This window comes from Plodia interpunctella, chromosome 27 (genome assembly GCF_027563975.2).
Source record: "Plodia interpunctella isolate USDA-ARS_2022_Savannah chromosome 27, ilPloInte3.2, whole genome shotgun sequence".
In the NCBI taxonomy this organism is placed as follows: Eukaryota; Metazoa; Arthropoda; class Insecta; order Lepidoptera; family Pyralidae; genus Plodia; species Plodia interpunctella.
In genome coordinates this window covers 2,781,150-2,804,833 of record NC_071320.1, presented here as the reverse complement: position 1 = coordinate 2,804,833, position 23,684 = coordinate 2,781,150, and the positions used below count along the sequence as shown (strand labels likewise).

Sequence of the window (23,684 nt, the reverse complement as noted above, 5' to 3'; positions counted from 1 at the left end):
TGATGTACGAAATGAAGGTTGTTTACCTTAAATTAAAGTCATACCACAACGCATTAAAAATAATGTTGAAACTCATAGCTTCCATCAAGTTATTAAAACATACTTCTAAACAACTGTTACCCGTCAGTTTTTAATTTCTTTTTGCTGTTCTAACAGGACCCAAATCAAAATAAGACGGCGCTTTATGGCGCAACGTTAGTTTGAAAAAAATCATAATTGGAATTTAGTCTTTAGCGCCATCTAATAAGGTTACATCGACTTTTGAGTCTATGGTTTTTAAATTTGCTTTTGGAACGTCAGTCTGAGGAACCGGAAATGTCAAAACGTTGGTTTTTTTTCAACGTTCCCGTGATATTTTGAAGGTTCAAATATTCGAGTAACGTAAATGCTCCTATTACCGCCAGTTTTAGCTGTCTTATGATTCACTTTTAAAAAATTGATATAAACTGTTATGTTAGGAAAGATGTTATAATTTATAATTAATCTCAACGAAGTATTCTTTGCAATTCAGTACTTAAATTCAATATTCAATAACACAATAGTTACTAAATAATTATTTAATCCAAAAGAGTAGTTGATTCTATTACCGACCCATAGAATGCGGCAAGATTCTATTACCGATTTTTCTACTTCTTTTACCGACCGCTACGAAGTTGTCACTTCTTCTATACTATTAAATAAAATAAAAAAACGTTTTTAAGGTATTTATTATATAATAACAATAGTTATGAGATCAACATTATTACAATATGAACATAATTATTTATTGCAACGCTTAGAGCACTTATTTTTTGTTATTTTAATTAATAAAAAATATAATCAGCCTCAGAAAACAGTCTTCATATAATTAAATGCTTACTTTTTAATTACCTACATACTAATTAAATATTATAAATCAGTAACAAAAATATTTTTACCTGTAATACAATCACAAAATACCTTTATAATAGGTACACACATTTATAATTCGCTCAATACAGAAGCCGACCCCAAGATGCTTGGGATTAATAAGGCTAGGAGAAGAGAGAAGAGAGAGAGACAGTAATCAACGTTTGCAAATTCAAATAAAGTAGTTTTAAAAAATATTATCAGATTCAGAGTCAGATGGAAAAATAATATGTCGTTTATACGAAACAGTTTTTGGTACATGTAACTCATCATTATCAGATGATGATGTATTTGGAAGAACTCTAGCTGATGTTGAAGCATAACCTGAATGTATTGCATTTTTAGTTTTCACTTTGTAATTATTTTGTCGTGGGATTAATACTGAGTCAGATTCAGATTCTGAACTTGACGTCGTATTACGACGTATTTCCAACGCTTTTGATGTATTATGTTTTCTCACACTTGTTGGTTTAGACACAGCTCCCATATTTTTCCTTTCTTTTGCCTTCCTAAGATCTGCTTGTTTCTTTACTCTTTCTATTTTATTTCTTTGTAATTTTTCTTTCCGTATTTTTTTCTTTTCTTCTTCCTGTGCTTTTTTCTCTTCTGCTTTTTTCTGGTATTCCATGAACTCATCTGATATTGCAACAGTTGGTGTAATTTTTTTGGAAACTCTTTTATTTGATTTAGTGTCAACTTTAGGAAAGAATAGAGCATTTTTAAAAGGAGTTGTAAGATTGAGCTCTTTTGGTATAAACCTTGAATGACTAGAATTTTGGATTGACTTACATGGCGTTTCATTATTAACTGTAGTGAACAATGTGTCGTCACTATGACTTTTATTCAGTAGTAGCATAGGTTCATCACTAAAGTTTTTATTGGATTGTTTAGGAGTTGATGTTCTTGCATTGTGATCTTCACTGTTTAACTCTTTGACGCAATCAGTTGAAGTAGTAATTGTTTTGGGGGGTATCTCATTAACATATTCCAAAAGATTCGATTCAGGCTGAGTGCTCAATAAAGATATGGTATCCGATTCTTTAGATATAATTGGAGATAGCAATTCGTCCATGGGAAACATTAAAACATTATTAGAAACGGTATTAAAACGGTTTGGAACAAGACATCCACTTGCACTGACTTCATAAGTCAACGTCTCTTCTTCACCAATATTGTTGACAAGCGTGGTATCACCCAATTCTAAATTGTTATCGAAAGTTTGTTGTAAAGGTGTATTGTCGATAGGATTAATATCCCTCCAAAACTCAAATAATTTTTTGTAAGTCTCATCGCCATTCCATACCGATCCCGATTTTTGGAACATTAGGAGAACTTCAGGTGATAAGCGACGTTCAAACTGCTGTTTAAACTTTTCTGTATCGTCGACAGATTTCTCATTGCCTGTAACAGTACTCGATCCATGGCTACTAATATCATCTGCATTGTCTCCACTTTCTTCACTTGTTGCATTAGCGTTTTTTGTCAAAAGTTTATCATAATTTACATTATCAGGTCCAAAGGGATATAATCCACAACATTGGAATCCATTCTTAATTGTTTGTGATACAAGAGTCTTTTTTAAGCAAATATCCACTTGAGGTGCAAAATCTATTCGTCTTAATTTTGCAAAGTTGTTTTGAACTCTAAAATCATGAACAACGGTTCTCCAAGTTCCTTTCACGGGTCTGAATACAGAAACGTCTAAGGGTTGAAGAACATGCGTTGCATTAGGTAATAATGCTATTAGGATTATTCCCTTTTCTTTGCAAAAAACTGTCAGAGGGAGTGATATATGAGAAGTGTGACCGTCGAGAAATAAAGCTACAGGAAATTGTATGTTATGCTGAATCAGCCAGGGATAAAAGCAATTGGCAACGTACTCATAAAATGCGGCCATATTCATCCATCCTGACTCAGTGTGACCGATACCCCATCCAGATGGTACAGTTGGAACAATGTTTTTTGGTAAACGCTTGTATGGATATAAGACCATGGGAGGTGCTATTGCAGCATCTGCAGACACATTTACTAGCACTGTTAAACACTCCTTTTCGTCATTGGCCACTCTACTATATACTTTCTTGCTGCCTCTTCGGACAAGAACTTGTTTTCCTTTCGGACACAAAAAGAATCCGGTCTCATCACAATTAAAAATCCGACTAGGATCTTCCAAAACATCAAGAAGGTTATTTTGTTCAAAATAACTATGTACTCGATTGAACCATGCTCTTACAGCTTCCTCTGTAATATGTGAACGGCTTGTAGGCAAATTCTGAGTAATTCGCCTTGAAATGGTAGGATGCCTCGCCATAAACTTAAGAAACCATCCTTTTCCGGGAACACCATCTTTAAAAGGATTAGAGCGATTTAAGTTTTCCACCAATTTTGCTACTGTTTCCAACAATTGATCCTTAGTTACAGGAAAACCTGACTTCCCGAGATAAAAAATCCAGTCTACCAGTCTTTTTTCTTCCTCCTTCGTTAAAACTGTTTGTTTTCCACAATGTTCATTTATATATTTATTATTTCTCTTGTCACGCAGAGTTGTCCTCGGTATGCCATAGGTTTTTGAAGCTTCGTATATGCTGGTACCTTCATTTATAGCTAGAAGCGCAGCTTCTAGTTGAGCAGAGGCGTACTGCTTGCGCTTCTGCGGCTCCATGATTCTATAAAAGAACACAATATTTTTAAAGAGATATAGAATTTAATTCTTCGAAAGAAGCTTTAAAAAGTTACATAGCCCCATTCCGTCCCGCCTTTTTTATTTGATTTGAAAACATATGAAATACAGCCAATGCCATGAAGCCGTGAATGAAACTGGATAGCAAATATTATTTATCTTAATAATATGTCCTGTGACAAAATCTCTCAAAACGTCACGTATGCAAAAAATAAGCCAATTTGTTCAAAAATATACATTTTGTTTTTGTGTACTGTAATATTACCAAAAATATCGCTACAACTGTGAGTCGGTAATAGAATCAAGTATGAAGGTTACAATATTCTATTAGCGACCAATAAAATTAATAATAAACAGATAAAATATCCGCTTTATGGAATACTGTTAAATTCGATCTCATTGCTATATTATTTCTTTTAATGTCAGTTAGTCTTTAATTCAGATAATATCAGTTATTTTAGTATAATATCATTATAATAATAGGGATATTGTCTAACGTTGAATCGAGTTTTACACAAAAACTTTAAGAAATAGCTTTGTCGTTAATAGATCTAAAGAAGTAAAATAATTTTAAGAATTGAACAAGAAAAAAATCAAATCAAATGAGGTAGTTTATAATAGATAATTTTTTTAAAAACTTTAATGTTCTCAAAATTTAACAACGCCATGGGTCGTTATTAGAATCAAGTTTTGAAATTTGGATTCTATTACCACCTTAAATTAAAACATGATTTTATAACACAAAAACCAATAAAAAGTATTATTATTAAGAGTTAGTTTAGATAACGAATATATACGTTACAGTTGTAATGTGATAGCAAGAAGGCAAATCCATTTTTAGTGTGTTATTTTCCTTAAGTAATATTTAGGTGTACTTACGTGGCTGGAGACGCGACACTATGAAACGTGCGTCCGCTTCGGGCGCGTCCCACTTACTGTCAAATTACTTTTTTCACTGGCTATTTAAACACACAAACTTTACTCTTTTTGTTGTCCAACAAAAATACGTTACTAATTTTTAAGGTATGACTTTTCTGGAACCCTATATTATGTCTAATATGAGTGATTTAAAAATTAGATCGTTAATAGAGTACACATTTTAGGGGGTCGTTAATAGGAGCTTTTACGTTATATTTATTTTCGAAGCAGGTGTTATTTTTATAGGTATTAGAAATCTGTATAGTTGAAAATTAAAATTTTCAATTTGTTTTTATGTGAGTTGTAAATTATACATAATTATATTCTTTTATAAGTAACGAAATTTGTGATAAAGAAATTGAGAGTATGCTGCCGGAAATATTAAAATAAGTATGTGAGTGAAAACTAAACTGCTTGAAGTGAAGCGAATCTTTAAATAAATACATTATGTAATTTCGGTTATTGTGTGATATATATTTAGATAGATACTAATATATATTTTTTATTATAAGTAGGTATACAAAATCAACATTTTTTCCAAAATCCTCGCCAATTTCTAGACAAAAATACGAAAAACATGGCAACATTTTGCTCTATACCATAATGCTTGCTTGTCAACGCATGCCTAGTTTGATCATAAAATTGGTAACAACATCTTTCTTCCGTTACGCGACTAAATCCGTATCAATAATGTGGTACTTAGGTTTTATAGTCTACGGTCTGGCCGTGGCCACCGAAGCAGTGACGTCACGGTCGCGTGCTTACGAAAAACAAATTTTACCTGACCCCTTTCTTTTCTTGCCTGCCGACTAAGTAGGTATACTTATAACCGACTTACAGAAAAAGTAGTTCCATTATTTTTATTTGGTTTTAACTATATTTATTGATATTATAATTTTAACAGTATTTTTTTTTGTATTGCCGCCTTAAGCCACAGTCTGTTTAAAAATTCGGCGTCTTTTTTATACATATCTTTCGCCAACTTGCAAATTAATCGCGTGTTTAGCTTGAACATGATAAAACATTGCTGAATAAAAATGTGTTAATTCGTGTTTTAAACTATTTCCATTTATTTATTTATCCGCCATTATAAATAATGTCGGCATTAAAAAAAATGTAACCAGTGCCAATTTAATTGCCATATTCATAATTTTAAAAATTCGATAGACGAAAGAAGTTTTTTTAAATTCCTTTTTAAAATAACGGTAGTATAACTGCATGGCAGGTCAACGTAAATTGGTTACTAAAGCATTTCGAGTACCGAGTTCTCTTTTCGAATTTGAATGTTTAAATTGCTTTTTTATTGGACGTGAATTTATTGCTCTGGCGTTTGTTTTAGCGCCAAATGTCACTTTGAATTTGGAATCGGTATTTTATTTTTATTCGTAAGATACAAGCGAATCCATTGGATTGACTAAAATGTCTGCTTTTGGGTTTGAAATTTAAACATGGAACTTTGAAATCATCTGTTTTTAATATCGTGGGGAAACCTGCACACTGGTTGATTATTAACTTGTGTGTGAAATGGAGAAGGCAATGGCAAACCACTCCGTTACTAATGCCAAGAAAGTTGTTATGTGTGTTTAATTACACGTAATGACCACGAACTTCAGCCATGAGGATTACGACTATGAAGTATGAATATCCGTTAAATCGTAGGTTCATAACATTTAACTTTTAATCAATAATGTTTTTACTAATTTGCTTTCTTTTTTTATTTCCAGGTATGTATTTCCTCTATCACGGAACAAATCGCCAGGTAACACTGAACTATACAAAACATTACAACTAAACTATTTCAACACAGCCTTATCGCGGGCATCGTCGCGTAACAAAAAAAAAGTTGAAACGTCAAAACATAAAACCAATTTTTATTTGTCATAGTTTTCCCAGTAGTTAATAGTTCGTCATGGGCGACACACACGGTAATGGCGACTTTATCTTGAGTGTGCCATCGGCCTTATGCACATCCGTACGAACTCACCTTTATTATTATAATTGTAGTCTTTATAATCATCCTTGTCTATGATTTTTTTATGATCATGAAGATGTCATTCGTGATTTAAATTGAATTTTCTTTTTAATTAAATTTCTTAGAACTGGAGATGTTGTTTTTGGTTTTATTTTTTATTTTACTATTTTTAAATAAATGGCATTTCTTCATTTTAACAAATATTTCTTAGTCTTTTTCCTAGGTTTTGTTAATCAATAGCATTCAAAAGGTAAAAAAAAAACAATTTTTTGGCTTTTACTTCTTACGAATACCAAATAATTGTATTTATCACTTTTTAAGAAACATTTAACCTCAATTTAATTCGTTTTCAACAACAATACGGACAAAAACTTCGATTCTTACTCCGACTACATTAATACAAATTAAATGAGCATTGTCCCACAAATACGAGCATTTTTATTGACAACAACAGCTAAATTAGGTAATTACACTTAAATAAAAATGCTAATTTATCTGTCTCACACATCCAATATGGCTGTTGACATTTTTTTTTTCAATCTCCAGCGGCAGACTGAGAAAGGGCATAACTTCATTTTTCGCTTTTTTCCAAATTAACTTTTTTTTTCCAACCTGTTTATTTTTCATTTTGCACGTGTAACAGAACTGGTTCTACACCTTGCATGAGTACCTAGTGTTCCAATTAATGAATACTTATGTAGACTTAGGCATGTGTTAGACATTTTATTATTATAACTACGTAGTTGGAAGGAACATTTGTTGGTTGTCACTTAACAATGTTTTTACATTATTTGTTTCATTTTCACAAAAATAAAAACATTTATAAAATTAATGATCCAATTTAGTAAAATAATTCTCCCTCTCATATAAGCGTTTACCCGGTTTCTTCCACCACCTTAGAACGTCTAAGCCCAGAGACTCCTTTCCTACTGTTTCTCCTCCACTTCTCACGGTCCTCGGCATCAGATAATTTGAATTGTAGTAGTGGTTGAAGGCACTTGTCAAACAAATATGCCGCGAAATCTTTAAAATAAGCCCGCGGAATAATATCAAAGGCACAAAAAAGAAAGAATTTCGAAATAAAAATGTTATGGTTCAATTAAATTTAATTTTGTCGGCTCTGAATCGAATCGTGTCCATAATAGGGTCGCTCCATATTATAGAAATTGTTTTTATTACAAGTATTCGTAGTTTGACAAGGCTTTTTCTTTCATAAATATGGGTTATATGTATTTATAACTTACTACCAATTGATCGAAATAAATTCAGAACTAGTACTTTTTTCATCATATGACAAGACAGTTCCAAAAAATATAAATAATTTAATGATAAAACCACGAAGGTTTGTAATACTAATACGAGTTTCCATACATTTGCTAGCTTGCTATAAGTATTTATAACAACTTCTAAATCTGTAACGAAAGAAGTTACATCTTTTGTGTGTTATCCTGCCAGCATAGATACTCGTACTGTCTTCGTCGAGTCGATCGTTCAAATTGCAACTTACATCATTATATCTGTTGCTAGCTTAATTTTTTTTCTACTAATTGGCATGGATAGGTACTGTGATGATAATAAGGGGAAATTTATTAAAAGCAAAAACAAACGCAAATTAAAAAACACTTACCCAGGATCATAATAACTTTATTATCAGAAATGTTAGACTAATCTTTCAAAATAAACTGATGATTTTTTTAAGATGGCAATTATTTATTTCACAATATTTCCGTGCGATGTGAACGCAGCCTTAGGCCTACCATCGAACGCAACAGATGTCGACAGTGCACTCTGGACTTTATTTATGAGATTTTAATGACTCGCCCTTGTCGTGGCGGGAACCGGATAGTTACAAAACTCATTATTGGTAAAATGTAAAAAATAAGTAATAGGTGGAATGGTCACAGAAAAAATAAACAAACTCAATTAAAAATTACATAGGTATTAATAATACGTCATTTAATAATAATGCAATTTGTTTTTGGCTATACCGAAACGTCTTACGAATGAAGAAATATTATTACAAATACTGGCCACTTTTTTGTTTACTTTATCAGAAACAATTTTCAAATGTATTAAAATCTTCAAATATAATGGCCGTTATTTAACAAATTTATTTTTTCGTCGGGTTTTCGTTGGTACACAAAATAAACATCACGCTAAGGACGACGCATACTTCTATTTTTGAAAAGCCATACGTTTTGCGATTAAAATTATTGTTGAAAAAGTAATACGACAAAAATAATGACTAACATATAAGTTTTGTAAAAAAATATAAGTAAAAAAATACTGAAGAAACAGTGTGTAAGTGTCTTTATATTGAATGAACCGACGGTAAAGGGTAAATAGTTATAAAAATACATTGTAAAAATACATTTTATATTCATTTTTAATTTCCAATTTGTGTTTGTTTGTGGTTTTGGAGAATTTCGCATCTGCCTCTTATGTTTTTTAAATGAGGGGAAATTAAAATTAGGTCGAAAAAAGATTACATCGGCATAGCTTTGTCTTGAAAATGTACGTAAAAATGTGGATTGCGCCATAAGTAGAAACGTTGTAACTCTTTTATTCGACTTTTTTGTTTTAATTTACATAAAATTATTAGCACTGTTTATAGAGAGGTTCGATGAAGGCTTTTTTAATTGATTTCTTACAAAGTAACATTCGATTTACGTTTTAAGTTTTAGAGTGAAGTGCTTAATCCCTCACTGTCATCATTATTCATACATTTCTATTACGTTCATGCAAAATTTTATCTCATTCGAAATCAAGGAAGTAGTGTAAGCTCGCTTAATCTTGCTACTAGTTGGGTAGATTACATACAAACAAACATTTTAAACAGAAAAAAGCGTGCAAATTTAATTAATTTATCGTCAGCTTGGACTATAAAAGGGAATTACGAAAAAAATCCACGAAGGGAAGTTTTTAATTACTTTTAAACTTTCCGTATGAAGAAAGATAGAAAAATATCGCTGATATTTTTCCGCAAGAAACTATGAATTCATTTTTAAGGATCCTTACCCGAAAAAAATTAAAATATCTTTTAAGTTATCTAAAAATAGCCTTGAGTAGTAAGATTTTATTATCAATAGGAACTATATACATTCGTCACGATCACAATTACCACAGACTAGCGTTTGCATTAGCGTATGCCTACGGAATATGTCTTTTGTTTACTCGCAGCGTCAAACAGGGTCTATCTACAAGTCAATATAATTACAGGGATCCGGGAAAATCATTCTGCAAACAATACCTCGAACACAACCTTGAAAAATATGGAAAAATTAAATTCGTCCCCCACATTACTGTTGAAGATAATGACAGAGCACAAAAGGAAAAAAAATAACAGACCATTGACAATTGTTAGATGCGGCCGCATTCACAATATGCCTATGCGCACATCAATTATTATTTTTAAAATAACAGTTTTGTACGTACAAAATATATTTACGGTTGGGTGAGCACCGTCGCCGTCGCGGGCGCATGTGTGTCTGTGTGCGTTTGTATGTATAGGATGTTCGTGAATGTTTGATTAATTACAAGCATTTTTGTGCTTTCTACGACTGGTGATAGAGGATGTTTCAGTTTTCTATCATAACCGTTATTTTTAAAAGAAAACCTAAGAATAAGAATACCAGTTCAGATCCTGTCTATGATTTATTATATATACTTAATACCTGTGGATGTAGTTCATACGAAACAACGATTTGACATTTGAATGAATATTTATGAAAATATACACATATATAGTGTTTAACGTGTTTATAATAACAGTAAAAAGAAAATATAAAGGCTCTGTAATATCAAAAACATTTTATAATGGCTTCACTCGAGCAAAGAAAGACATAAACAAAGTTTTTTCCGCAAAACTATGTGGTAATTGTAATTGCATTAAAGATTGCGAGATATCAGCCGATGTGAGTACGATTGTCAACTAATGACATCTGAGCATTAGACATAAATGACGTAAAGACAACTGAACACGGACGGCCATAGACAATTGTAGAGGATAGGCCAAAGTATCGTGGGAGAGACGTAATGAAATGAACAATCTTACTTGTGATATCAAGATTTTTGACACGCCATTTTAATTTTGATTGTTACTTTTTTGTACTTTAGTTTATTTTTTTTGTTACTTAACTTTAAAATAAGAACTAAAACTTTTCGTTAGTTTATTATTTCGTTTCCTTATTTTGAACTGTGAGTTCCGCTAATATGTCTTCATAAATCTATTAAGTACATTACAATTCACTAGTTTATATTATTAAAGAAAGGGTAGACCTTTGTCCAGCAGTGGGACTAATCTACAGGGATAAAAAAATATAATAACAAGCAATAAAAAAAAGTTACTTATTACCGCTTTCTTTATACCTAATAAAATCCTATGTCATAAATATTGTTGAGTACCTATTACAGTGACTTTTCAGCTGCTTAATGTCGGCTAAAACTTTTTTTTTTTAATTTTTGAATAAATTATTCTTATACGAAATAATAACCAGCCTGTATTGGCCGGCGTGTTTATGCACATCAATTATAAAGGCACCGCGCGGAACCACGTCCGCTACAAGCGAACATTCGGAGGTCAAGTCTTGGAAGCGGCGCGTCGCGTTCCATTTTCAAAAACTCAGTTTCTGTAGTTTTTGACTTGTGTCCGTTTTGTCGAGGTCATGCGCTCGTTTAACCGTGGATTGACGTTCCTTGTTTGAATTATCATTTCAATAATTTTCCAGTATTAGGTACTAGTTACTACTTTCATTTAATGCTTTGCGATATATATCTATATATTTTTTTATGAGAGTTAAAGGTACAGTTATGTTTTACATCTTACTTATACTGCATGATATAGAGTACTGATACACACTACCGAAGAGAAGACTTGCTAACAGCCGCATTAGGTCAAAAACGCAAAATTACCCTTTATGAAGATAATTTTAAATAGTCATGATTTGTCTTGTAAGCATAAAAACATTAAATAAACTAGCACCTTCTGAGCAAGAAACGTTAAATAAACATTATTTATCTTAATTAGAGAATCAATTTTCACAAACAATAACGAATGTTTAAACGTCATTAAAATGGTTCGTTGACTATGCAAAATTTCGCGTAACACAAAACTAGCGCAATTAGGCACTATAAACCGACTAAAAGCTGATTACAATCTAAAAAAATCTAATAATAACTGTTGGAATATTTTAAAAAGACAAATTGTTTCGTCACTTGTTCAAATTACAATAATCTGGCACTTTCAGTAACGCGGCGGCTAAGTCATAAATCTTATTCTTAATTTGAAATGTTCGCTCGAGTTTTTTTTTTTACTTTTTAATTGATACGTGTTTTTATTGTTGATGCAGTTATGTAATTTCGCTTGCATGAACTCGAATGCAATTAAGTCATTTTTTTCTTTTCAAAGAAGATGATTATTTTTGACCTTGAAATATTGTAATTTTTGTTTTTGGTGTTTCCTCCTTCTCTTTGTAAAACATAATATGTTTTTAATAAAAAGACAATAGTCTTTTTGTCTATTTATCGCATTTTATAAAAGTAATGTCTGATACCTTTAGGCGACTTGAATTAATTCTAACACCAGTGATAGCAATAACATAATCGATAAGAAATAAGCCATGAGACAACACTATTTAAATGAGTTCCTTTCGGCATTTCTTTTCCGAAATGTCAGTCATTTTTAGGTTTTTAAGTAATTACAATATTGTGACATGAAAAAGTGCTTCTGAAGGTCTAATTTCTAAATAAATGATTTGAATTTGAAAGATCATCACCATTTACACCATTTAAAAACCAAACATAACTGAATGAAATGAATCCGAACCCATTCATAGAGAATTACAATAAATATAAATTAATTAAGCTATCATGTGTTTGTGTGGTCAGTGGTATTAATGCAACAATCAGTCATTCTCGATAGAAACGGGTTTCGCACATACACACAGAGCTGACTGACTATAGAGTTCCTTACAGAAATATGTGATAATAGATTGTTGATGATTTTTTTATTTAGGACTGTTCCGTATACTAGTAAAGTAGAAACCATGAACAAAGCGTGGTCCTTCGAGCCGGATTTTACAAAATCTACAGTTGAAATAATAAATGGCAAAAATTGTACTTAGTATAGAGTATTCTTGGCATTAAAATAAATTGTTATTGTAACTATTTTTATCTTAGCGGCTCATCCAGGCTTCGCGGAATAATACTATCTATTGGTGAAAATCCGTGCAGTTGTTTTTGAGTTTATCGCAAGGGATAAGGATATTGATAATATAGACTTTTTCAAATACAGAATTTTCATTATTTCCGGTTTCCCTCTGTCAAACGGTTGTGTTGTTGTGACAAAAAGAACATAACAGATACGAGTAACAGTGACAAAATATAGTGTTATAAGTACTACGTTGGTACGCACAGCAGTGTCTTGATATGCATCGACCTACCAAGTAATTATATGTTTACAAACGTCGGCTGTATGTAGGTAGGTGGAAATAGTGATGGGTAATTGTCGATGGTTTGTATCGAGAGAAAAGTCTGCAGAAAGTCGATAAAGTACACAGTAATCGTGACGTGATTCTTGATAATTAGTATTAGTTGAAAAACCATTTTTATTTTATTACAAACTGAATATGATGAACGATGATTCACGCATAATGAACAGTCAATAAATAAAATAATGCGCTCAGTATTCACAAAATCACATTCAATGATGACTTAAAACATGTAGGTACTTAATTATTTTTACATAAATTACTCGCGGGAATTTACGTACTAAATTCATCTTATTAGTCTTATTATTAGTATTCAATAATGCCAATGACCTTGATTCTGACGTTGAGAAAAATATTTATTTTATTAAAAGTGTTGTTTTAAAGAAAAGAAAATATTTTTTTGAGAAAGAAGCTTAAAAAGAGATGGAATAGGTTACCCAGAAGAGGTATGAAGAATATTATTAGAAAGTCGATATAATATTGTTGCTACATCACTAAAACACGACTGGACGTTTCCCCTCACGTAGCCAGAGAGTATTATCAGAATAATGACTGATCTTAGGCCGAGTCGAGACCACGGTACGTGCGGCAAAAATACCGCAAGCAAATACCACTCTAGTGACATTCATATATCCACATCAGCCATTTTCGACCTAATTTGCAAGGGATTATATCGAAAAGGCGGGAAAATTGTGTTAATCGTTGACAGAACCGGCCTAGCGGGCCATGCGTTGGCGGTAATTTGGAAAAAAGAATGAGTTTTCTTTTTAATTTTTACGGTACCTACGTTGTAATTTTGCCATGAACCTATATTACCAAGGAATTATTTTTTAAATCATTTTATCTATTGCAAAGGGCGTAAATTAAATAAAAATATACAAACAGATATTAGGTATCCAACAGACATGTGGACTATTTATTATTAAAACCTGAAACATTTCAAACATAAATAATATAATCTAACCATTCGACCACCAACACATCAATTCTAGACCTAGACTTAATAAAACTGCATATTGCCGAGAGATTATTTCCAGAAAAACCACTTTTGATCTATAAAAGAGATTAATTAGATCGATATGAATTATAGTTTGTATCTTAGCTCATTAACCTTTAGTAAATGTTACTTGGCTGCATAACCCGTTTCCCTAAGCTTCGCTTTACATCCTATTTTGTTTATACGTTCAAAAAAATTTACATATTTTGTTTCACCATTTCATTTTCCAGACCATAAATCTGTGTAAGTCATACGTTTCATACAAAACATACATACAAATTCTAATTCAAACGTTATCTAATACTCTTCATCAATCACTTAAAGTACCAGGCGCCCATGGAGTATGGAGAGGTTTTTTAGATGGTAATCATTTTCCACGCGGCCTTGTGAATCATGGCATTATAAATTACCTCTTGTTGACCACTCTAATGAGAGACCCCTGCCCCGTCTACGCGCCTCAATTTTAGAACTTCAAAGGGGTTCCGCGTAAGTTTATAAAGGTCTTGTTAATTGGATGTTAAATATGCATTGATAGTTGGACGGCTACTGCCATCTAGTTGAAGTATGGAGAGTTTTGGATTTACTTTAACAGGAGTAATATATCTCCTTTAAATAGAGCGCAAGAAAATGTCAGTTAGGTGCCTGTGTCTGTTTGTAAATACTTTCCATGTTTGTGCTTAACTGAATGTAAATCAAAATCAAAGTTTTTTAGGTTATCTAAATGAAAAGTGTGGATCGCAGGTGAACGAACTTAAATAAAACGAAGCAAAAATGTTCGATTATGAATTTGTTAGGTTTGTCTTTAGTCCATTTAAAGTCAATAAAATCAGGCAAATGGGATTAATATTGAATTGATATTATCATAATCAATTGATTCATGCCAAGTGATGATATGACTGACTAGGTCAGTGTGGTCATCTGTGGCATCTCAAGGGTACAACGCATAGCTCAGCAAATTGTCTATGGTTCATAAAACCGGTCGCTATAAGTTAATTTATTAATGCAACGCTAGGTAATATCGGAAAAGGAATAAAATGTGACAACTATATTATTCTGTATATAAACTTGTAACTATCTCCCTTTACAATATTTGAATTATTAAAATAACATACGTACTTTTATGAATAAGAATTATTAATGATATTTTTTTTAGTTTAAAAATAAATCAATTATTTATGCTCCATTTTTTTATTTAAAACCTTTTACTACTGGCCATCCAAAAACTGAAACTGTCAATATTATTGGAATGACAGACAAATGGAACACTTTTAAAATTAACTTAAAGCTATTTTATTTTACTGGCCAGTATAAAAACATATTGAAGCTACAGTCGTACAACTAAAATGTCTTCGTCTACAAATTCACTACTTACTTATATAAATATTAATTGAATGAATTGCAAAGCAGTTTGTAATAAAATAATATTGAATTACACTTAAACATCATTTCACTGTTATATTATGCTCCACTTGCCCAAGTTAATGTCACAATTACAATATACCTACAAGACATAATAATACATAACATAAACATCAAACATGTGTATCTTTTGTATGGTAATAGTAAAATAAAATGCTTCAGCTGCCTTATAGGTTATGCTAATGTTTTTGAAATAATTTATTGATACAGATCTAAAAGTATTTCTAGATCGATTTCTGACAAGCAGTGGTAAATTCTAAATTGGTCCTAGGTAATGGTATTCAAAAAACTAATTTAAGTTTAATATAAACTACTTAAATAACTGTTACACGCAGCTTCGTACCCGCTATACTTATCTGCCCAATTTGATGATTTCTGGATGTTTATCTACGTATATATGTTATAGGATAAAGTACCTACCGTTGTGTTAATAATCACATAACACAAGTCTCAAACTTACTTTGGGGCTAGCTCAATCTGTGTGATTTGTTCAAACTGTGTGGTTTGTCCCGTCCCTATATATTTAATAATTATTTACGTAATTTGTCCAATACAAATATTTGAAAAGTAATCTGGCAGCCATCAAATGTCGAAAGAAAACAGAGGACAACAATGAAGATGAAACAGAAATTGTGTTTCGAAAAAGGAATTCCCACCGAAAATTCGAAAATTCGTAATTAAGGCCGTATCACACGTTACAACATTTTGACAGGAGAGAATAGGCATAGACAATAAAAAGTGTCACTGGCCACCTGTAATTTCGGGCGCCGGCTTTTCTCACGGCTCAAAAAACGAGACAGCCGAAATCTAACGTTTGTGACTAATTCGAAAATAATTATGGCCGACTTCCGTCTCAAGAAAAACCACAATTGCGGCGTTGCGTGCCACATAGAAACAATGCTGCGGAAAAAAAAATAAAATAAAAAATACAATGTACGTATTACATAGACGACAAACTTATTTTATCCATCAATTCATACTGTTTTTATTCTATGTGAACCTTATTTTGAAGGGGATAGGGATTAAGATTGCATTTCCTGATATTTCGTTACTGTAATTGTACGGGTCTCCGGAGGAAACTGGTAGCGGTTGTTAGATGCATAGAAGGCCATTGAAATAGATATTTTCTTGGAAAATTATGATCGTTGTAGTTTTCAAACAGATAATCCGCATAGAGATTTATATCTTTGCCTGTCATCGTGACAAACATGACAGATCGACGTAGGTGGCTAGTTACCCGTTTACTGCATTGAGGTATGCGTTTATTATAAAATTATAAACGTGTTTGACTTGTGAAGAGTCATATTTGTTAAGTCAATCTGTGTCTTCTTCTACAGGATACCGATTCTCACGCAATCAAAGTTCGTTTCTTCAGTTTTCCATTTTTTTAAGTTTTATAGACGGAAATTTTGATTTTTCGATGCATTCGATGAAACTTTTTCTACTTATTGTGATTTTCTGTGAATGCATACCATCAAACCTAACCTATGTAACCAGTAAAACTTAAAAAAATGCTGAAAATTTATTAAATGTAATCGGGCGCGACAAGTAACAATAAAACCTAATTATAAAAAATGACAGCTTTGTACCATAATAAACATTGTAATAGTCTAATTTTTTATGACAATTTTGATTATAACACATTCAGACCTAACTTTATATAGATATCAGACATATATATTTTAAGCAAACATATTTAGATATACATAACAAAGAGATAAACTCAATCGGTGGCATCTTATTGGTATTCACAAATATGATTCGCCGAATCGACACAGAAGAAACATATTTTCCATTCGGGTTTACAAATAAACATACAACGAACCCTTCAAAGGTCGTTAGTATTGCTCCGGTTTCAAAATAATGATCTTTGCAATATAACGCTCGACACACGATCAACATTCGAGTCGAGGCTATTAGCGATTCTATTTTATTGCAATTATCCTGAATAGAGCCGCAAGTGGGGTCACAGTACTAGTAATTAGCTAATTTTCCTTTAAAACTGTATGATTTTTCAAATTATTTAACGGTAAATTATCATATCTCAAATTCTCAAGTTCCAAAATTATCCAGTAGGTAGTTTGTGAATTTTTAGCAATTACAAATAATATTTGATGTGAAAAATTGCCTATGAAAGTCTAATTTCTAATTAAATGATAAGACTTTGACATAAAACATTCGGAACGCAAGAAAAAAAAATTAAACGCAGGATTATTTAAAAATGTTATGTCGTTCTAAATGCACAGGTAAAATATATAAAAAAACCATCGGCAGAATCAGATTGGGACTTGTTCGGAAATCAAAATTCATTTTATTTTTAAATAATGAATAACCCTTGCCGTGCTAACAAAGTCTATTGAAAAGAAAAAAGTTATGCCCCCACCTGTCAAATAGAATGTTCGAAAATCAAAATAAGCTTGCCATATGTCAAAATTAAATTGGGTAGCTATCTCTGGTCGCCATGACTACGCCCCAGGGTTGTCGTAAGCCAGTAATTTCAATTAGCAGTTTTGTTTCCGCAACCCTTGTTATTAGACGATTGAGGGTGTCTCCGTGATCAAATTATCTTCAATTCATAGGGTTTTCAATTATTTTATTATAATTATATTAAAGATAGGACGTTGCAACAATATCCCGCAGTCTACTAGGTAGATATTGCTAAGCACCTAATTAGTACATACCTATAATAAAAAATTTAAATAAATAAAAAAATTAAGAATATTATATAGTGCTCGAAAATGCTTACATAGTAATTGATTTATTTACGGTTTTGAATTTGGAATCGCCGAATTACTCGATAATGACACATTAGATAAAATTTAAGAGTAAAAGTGTTCTCATTACAAAATACAAATCGAACGTATCGCGTGGCGAACATACCCACTAACCGTGTCGTTCCCCGAATGACGGGTAAAAACCGCACCCAACCGTTTTTGCAGTCGGTGAAAACTGCTGAGAACTCGCGAAATGTCTTTATGCGAGCCGACGCGGTTCGATTGTGATTTTGTGGACAAATATATCGATGGATTGATTTCTCGATTTCTTGACGATTTTTTTGATAAAACGCAAAGAAAATTTATCATATATTATCCCCGCTTTCGTCGTCAGCCGCAGAGCAGAAACCAGGTTACATACATCATGTCAGATACCTTTAGGCGATTTGGAGATTTGTGTTCTGTGGTATGAATTAATGAAATGTTCCACATCGCATTATCTTCGCCAGCCTTCAACCATCGGCATACATAATCATCAATAAACGACATGATATGCAAGCAATTTTTACTTTCCTACGAGAACCCAGACCTCTTGATTTGGGCCATTTTTGCGTGAAGAGTCTGGACAGCTGTCTACTCTCGCCAGCACAACTCCTTCAGGGAGTGGAGCACTGCCGATAGTGTAGAGGCTTCGCTCATGATCCCTGAGTTTTCAGATTCAGATTTTTTATTGATGTCACATAAACAAAAATACAAGTGATGCCCTGCAAGGGCACAGCAAACGTAAGGGCTGTATGCCATTAACTTAAATATATGATTCGTGTTATCTAAGTAAGGGAATCCAAGGTTTTACTGATCAATTTTTTCATCAAAAAACTCGGGAGATACTATAATAACATTTGCCTAAAAGGAAAGCTTTAAGATGCTTATTAAATAAATTAGCTTTTTTTAACATTTTTTAATATTATTGGGTATGTGATTATATATTTTCATAGCTATATGATGAGGACTAGACGCGATTACATCGCGATTAATGTTGATTAGTGAGATATGTTGATTTTCCAGGAACTGTGCTCTTGTTATTGCAACATTCAAAAAGTATTCCAAAAGTAGGCTTGCAGTTGCATGCTTCCTTGCTCTGCATAGCGGACTGTCGGTGAGATCTCGAGCGAAAACGTGTCGGTGGTTTATGGACTTATTTTTGTTATACGCCGACGCGAATGCGTGAACATTGCGTAATTTGTATGAGAGCTTTTATTTATCGCAACGAAAAACCAGCAATGTATACCTACCGAACTGTTCGATGACAGTGTGGAGCTGGTATTATATAAGAGCTATGCTCTTGTCGTTCCACCACACAACTCTATCCTTGGCTTTCATAACCAGAGGACGAACTGTGGGTTTGCAATATTCTCACTATCGAATCAATTCGCAGTGAGATGCAGCTAACCAATCACATTGCGGTGTGGTTGTCGTTGCGTCACAACGGCGCACTGTGATTTGTTAGATGCATCTCATTGAGAATCGACGTTGAGATGTAAATAGCTAAGTCGCACTGCACACAATGTTATCCAATTAAAATTTGTTGAAGAGAATGAAAATTTTTTTTCGATGTCTATTCGAAGGCTCTTATATCATTAGAAACGCCAGTGAAAAAATACTGTGATAATGACAATGCTCTCAAAGATATGACAAAAATAAAGTCACACATTTTTGGTCTCGTCCAAATGCTCCATACTAAATGATACTCTAACGTGACGTCACGATTGAGTAAAATCTTAGCTAAAAAAGCTATGTTTTTTCGACAGCTACCTATCTTGAGGTAGTTTAATATTGCGTTTATGGCGAAGGTTTATTATGATGGTCGAGTTTTATTTTATAATTTTTGGAAATGGACTTACCAACCAAGTTATCCAGCATTGTTACAGTTTATCAATTATCACAATATCTCTGTTATCGGCATACATATTTTTTAAACTTTTCTGACCTTTTGATCTATTAAACTCATTCGTAATATGAGCTGTTGAGTAGCGACTGCCTCAATCAGATAGAATATTTTCTGGAGGCAAAAATATATTATGTTTGCCTGCTCTACCGAGACCAGGTGTACTGATGTGCCCAGACATTAGTTCCCTACATATTTTTCCAGTTTATGGTAAAAAAGTTGAACATCGCCTAAACCCAAACAGGTCCGTCCACGTCACTATAAGTAGCGAATCAATTCATAATAAAAACTCTGTCAAGGTGTCGGCCCCTTGAATAATGCAGCGCCACAGAACAACCGTGTCTTTTCCACAAAAACCATTCGCGTTTTGTATACTTTCGTATAATTCCATCGTTTTCATTACAACATGGATAATGTTATTATCCAATAACATTATCCATTTTGTAAAGAAAACGATGACAATCCTGTCATATTTTTTGCTGCGTTTTTAGGTCGTCGCTTTGTTTCCTTTTTTAAAACGTAATGAAATTATAAAAATCGTTTATTTTCCAAGTATATAGCAAGTAGGTATTATTGTTTAAAATAAATAATACGTACAAATCACACAGATTGAGCTAGCCCCAAAGTAAGTTCGAAACTTGTGTTACGGGATAGTAACTCAACGATACTATATTTTGCACACGAAGCCCGTGCTCAGCGCTCAAGTGTTGAAGATTCGGCTGTTAGTTTACGGCCATTTTACATCATGACGTCAACTCTCCTTGGGAATGCTATGTTGCTTATCAGCTGCCTAAACTCTTTGTCCCTTAGTCGCCTCGTACAATACCCATTCCAACTATTTTATGCGGTATTTCCAACTAAACCAAGTTGAAGCCGGTCTCAGTTGATTAGACAATTTAGACATAAGTATAGCTTGGAAGCGGTAGTGGTGTAATGGTTAAAACGCCCGCCTATGGATCGAAAGGTCCCAGGTTCGAATCCTACTCATGCCACATGAGTTTGTATCCCAATCTGACTCATGTATAGTAGTTTTCATCTTGCTTCTTCTTGAAGGTAAACATCGTGAGGAAACCAGTACGCTGGTTGATTATTAATTTGTGTGTTAAATGGAGAAGGCAATGGCAAACCACTCCATTACTAATGCCAAGAAAGTTGTTGTGTGTGTTTAATTCCACGTAATGACCACGACCCTCAGCCATGAGGAATACGACTATGAAGAAGATAGCTTGGTTATGTTCAGTTAGACCTAAGTTTAACCATTGTCAAGCCTATGTGCAGTCACACATACGGGTTTGGCTGCAACCCTATTTATCACAGCTGTAAACATACGTCTAACAAAAAAACTCTGCGTTTTCCTTGTATTAGTAAGAATTATTTTAAGAATTATTTATCGAAAAGAATTACATGCATATAAAATAACAAGCGACCCACACTAGGCCAGGCCTGTGTCGTGCGCATCGAGTACAAATCGTTACATTTAACAAACAAAAACATTGCACGACAAAAAGGAAAAAAATATATATATCGAAATTAATTTGAATTTAATTTGAACATCAGAGCCAGTGTTCGCTTTCCACTTTTCGCGGTCTCACTTTACGTTGATTGGAAACATACTAAGAAAAATCTTTCGATTTCTTAAATTTTGGTTTCAGAATCATTTATCAAGTAATGAAATTCACAGTGACGTTAGAACTCGATGAAAATGAAATATCGATATTCGATGTACAGTCAACAGCACATCAAGTTACCCTGCATGAACGTCTATTGCGCGGTAATAGCGGCGAGTTTGCAACGAATTTGGGTAGGTTGGTGTGCTGTCGACTGTACGTTAATGTATACTTGTGAACGTTGCTGGAATTCGCTTGTGATTCTAAGAAATATACAGTCGGGTTTTATCTGTGAGTAATAGTGCATATGTGATTGTTTGTTGCAGTTTTGTAATAAAAATTTTAACTTGCTGTTTATTAAAGCTGTTTATTAAATAGCTACGCCCCGGGGCTTCGCTCACGTGGGAATCTCGTATTTATATATATCTCTTATGTATATATTTTACAAATTTAATCTTTTGTATGTGTATCAGACTATCACTTGATGCAAACAAACTTTTTATGTATCTACCTATCTATCATATTGTTTCTCCGAATATATTACTGGTATTGAAGAATTCTTTTGATGTAAAAACACAAGTTTCGAGCAAATTCGAGACTTCCAACCAAGGCTCAAGACGCATGTGCAGTATTGGACAGAGAAATATGTAGAGATTGTTAGATTTTTTTTTAATTACTGACAAGTGGTTTTTTTTATGGGATTGATAATAACGTGCAAGTTAATTAACTCCATTAGCTATTTAAATCTTATTTAATTCGCTAGCAACGACATACTTTTTGTATTTTATTATTTTTTAAATATAACGTTTTTCTCGATCCCGTCCCGATAAATGTAAATATTAATTCTTTATGACATCGTTTAAAACAACACACATAATGTTCTAACAAAAATATACTCTAAAATGTGTGCATAGGCGGACTAATCGCGAATGCAATAATATATCCTCTAGGGAAATGTTAGCTGCCAGTCTTAAATATAATAAAATATTTACATGATAGTTTTATATTATAATCCATAATAAGATACGTAAATGTTATTTAAATATAATTCATTTTTTTTAGCAAAACCTGTATAAAATAAGTTACAAATATAATAATTCTATTTACATTTCTATTTTGCATTTTACATGGAAATTAGAGTTCAATGTTAAAAAAAATTATAAATATTGCAACATTGTGCTGTGTGGAGTGCTTAAAAAATAAAATAAAAAGTAACCCACTCCACATCAGTCAGTGTCCAAACAAAACATGCCGTCTAAAGGCTACCGTTTTTTGAAACGATCGGCGTCATGCGCTACCGAGCAATCATTAATATTAATTAGCTTTTAATTATTTATATTTTACTTTGCCATTCACAGATTGAGCCGTTCGATTGATTGTACACTGTTCAGGCAATGTTTTGTTATGATACTGATTTTTAACCCCCAATGATAGGAGGGAAGTTATATGTGTCGGTGTATGTATGTCTATGCGTGGCGACGTAGCAGCCCAACACAGAATTTAATCTAGAGTGTTCTTAGTTATTTTTGCGGAACATGTGTTCATCCATTTGGATTCTAACAGCTCTTTTCTAGCAGATGAGAGGATTCCAGCAACTTCGGAGTCGGGGTTTTCGTAAATTTTTAATTTAGATTTTATTATTCATATTGGCTTGTATGTTATTGCAATTTACAAAATATATTATGCTGTATTGATTGAGAAACCTTATTGCATGTGAGATATATTATAATATTTAAAAATAAGGTTTTCCTCGTAGATTCCGCTGTATTTATGGGGAACTAATAGTTTTATTTAATAATCATAAAACGATACATACTTTTTGCATCATTACGTAACTTTACAATACTAATTTACATATTAATAGTGTCATAACCAATTTTATTATCAATTATAATAGTCATCAGTGTCGTCGTAAAGTAAACAAAATGTTGTATATCACAGAGCGAGACAATCATCAACTTAATACAACTTAATCAACGTAATATAACATTATTAGATAGTTCTATTTTAAAGTTATGATAAAATTTCTATGGTAGCTTCAATGGGTGTACTTCTG

The 23,684-nt window shown here is 32.6% G+C and overlaps 2 protein-coding genes across 3 annotated transcripts in view; one reads left to right on the top strand and one right to left on the bottom strand.

Moving 5' to 3' along the window:
- LOC128681500 (homeotic protein distal-less-like) overlaps positions 1-23,684 on the top strand; it is a 94,502-nt gene that overhangs the window by 57,955 nt on the left and 12,863 nt on the right. The gene's annotated exons all lie outside the window — the stretch shown is intronic.
- Positions 928-4,499, bottom strand: LOC128681499 (uncharacterized). The gene is made up of 2 exons (XM_053765441.2): positions 4,448-4,499; positions 928-3,554 (listed from the first exon to the last, which is right to left on the bottom strand). Exon 2 carries the CDS (start codon positions 3,548-3,550, stop codon positions 1,076-1,078), a length of 2,475 nt encoding a protein of 824 aa, XP_053621416.1. The 5' UTR covers positions 3,551-3,554; positions 4,448-4,499; the 3' UTR covers positions 928-1,075.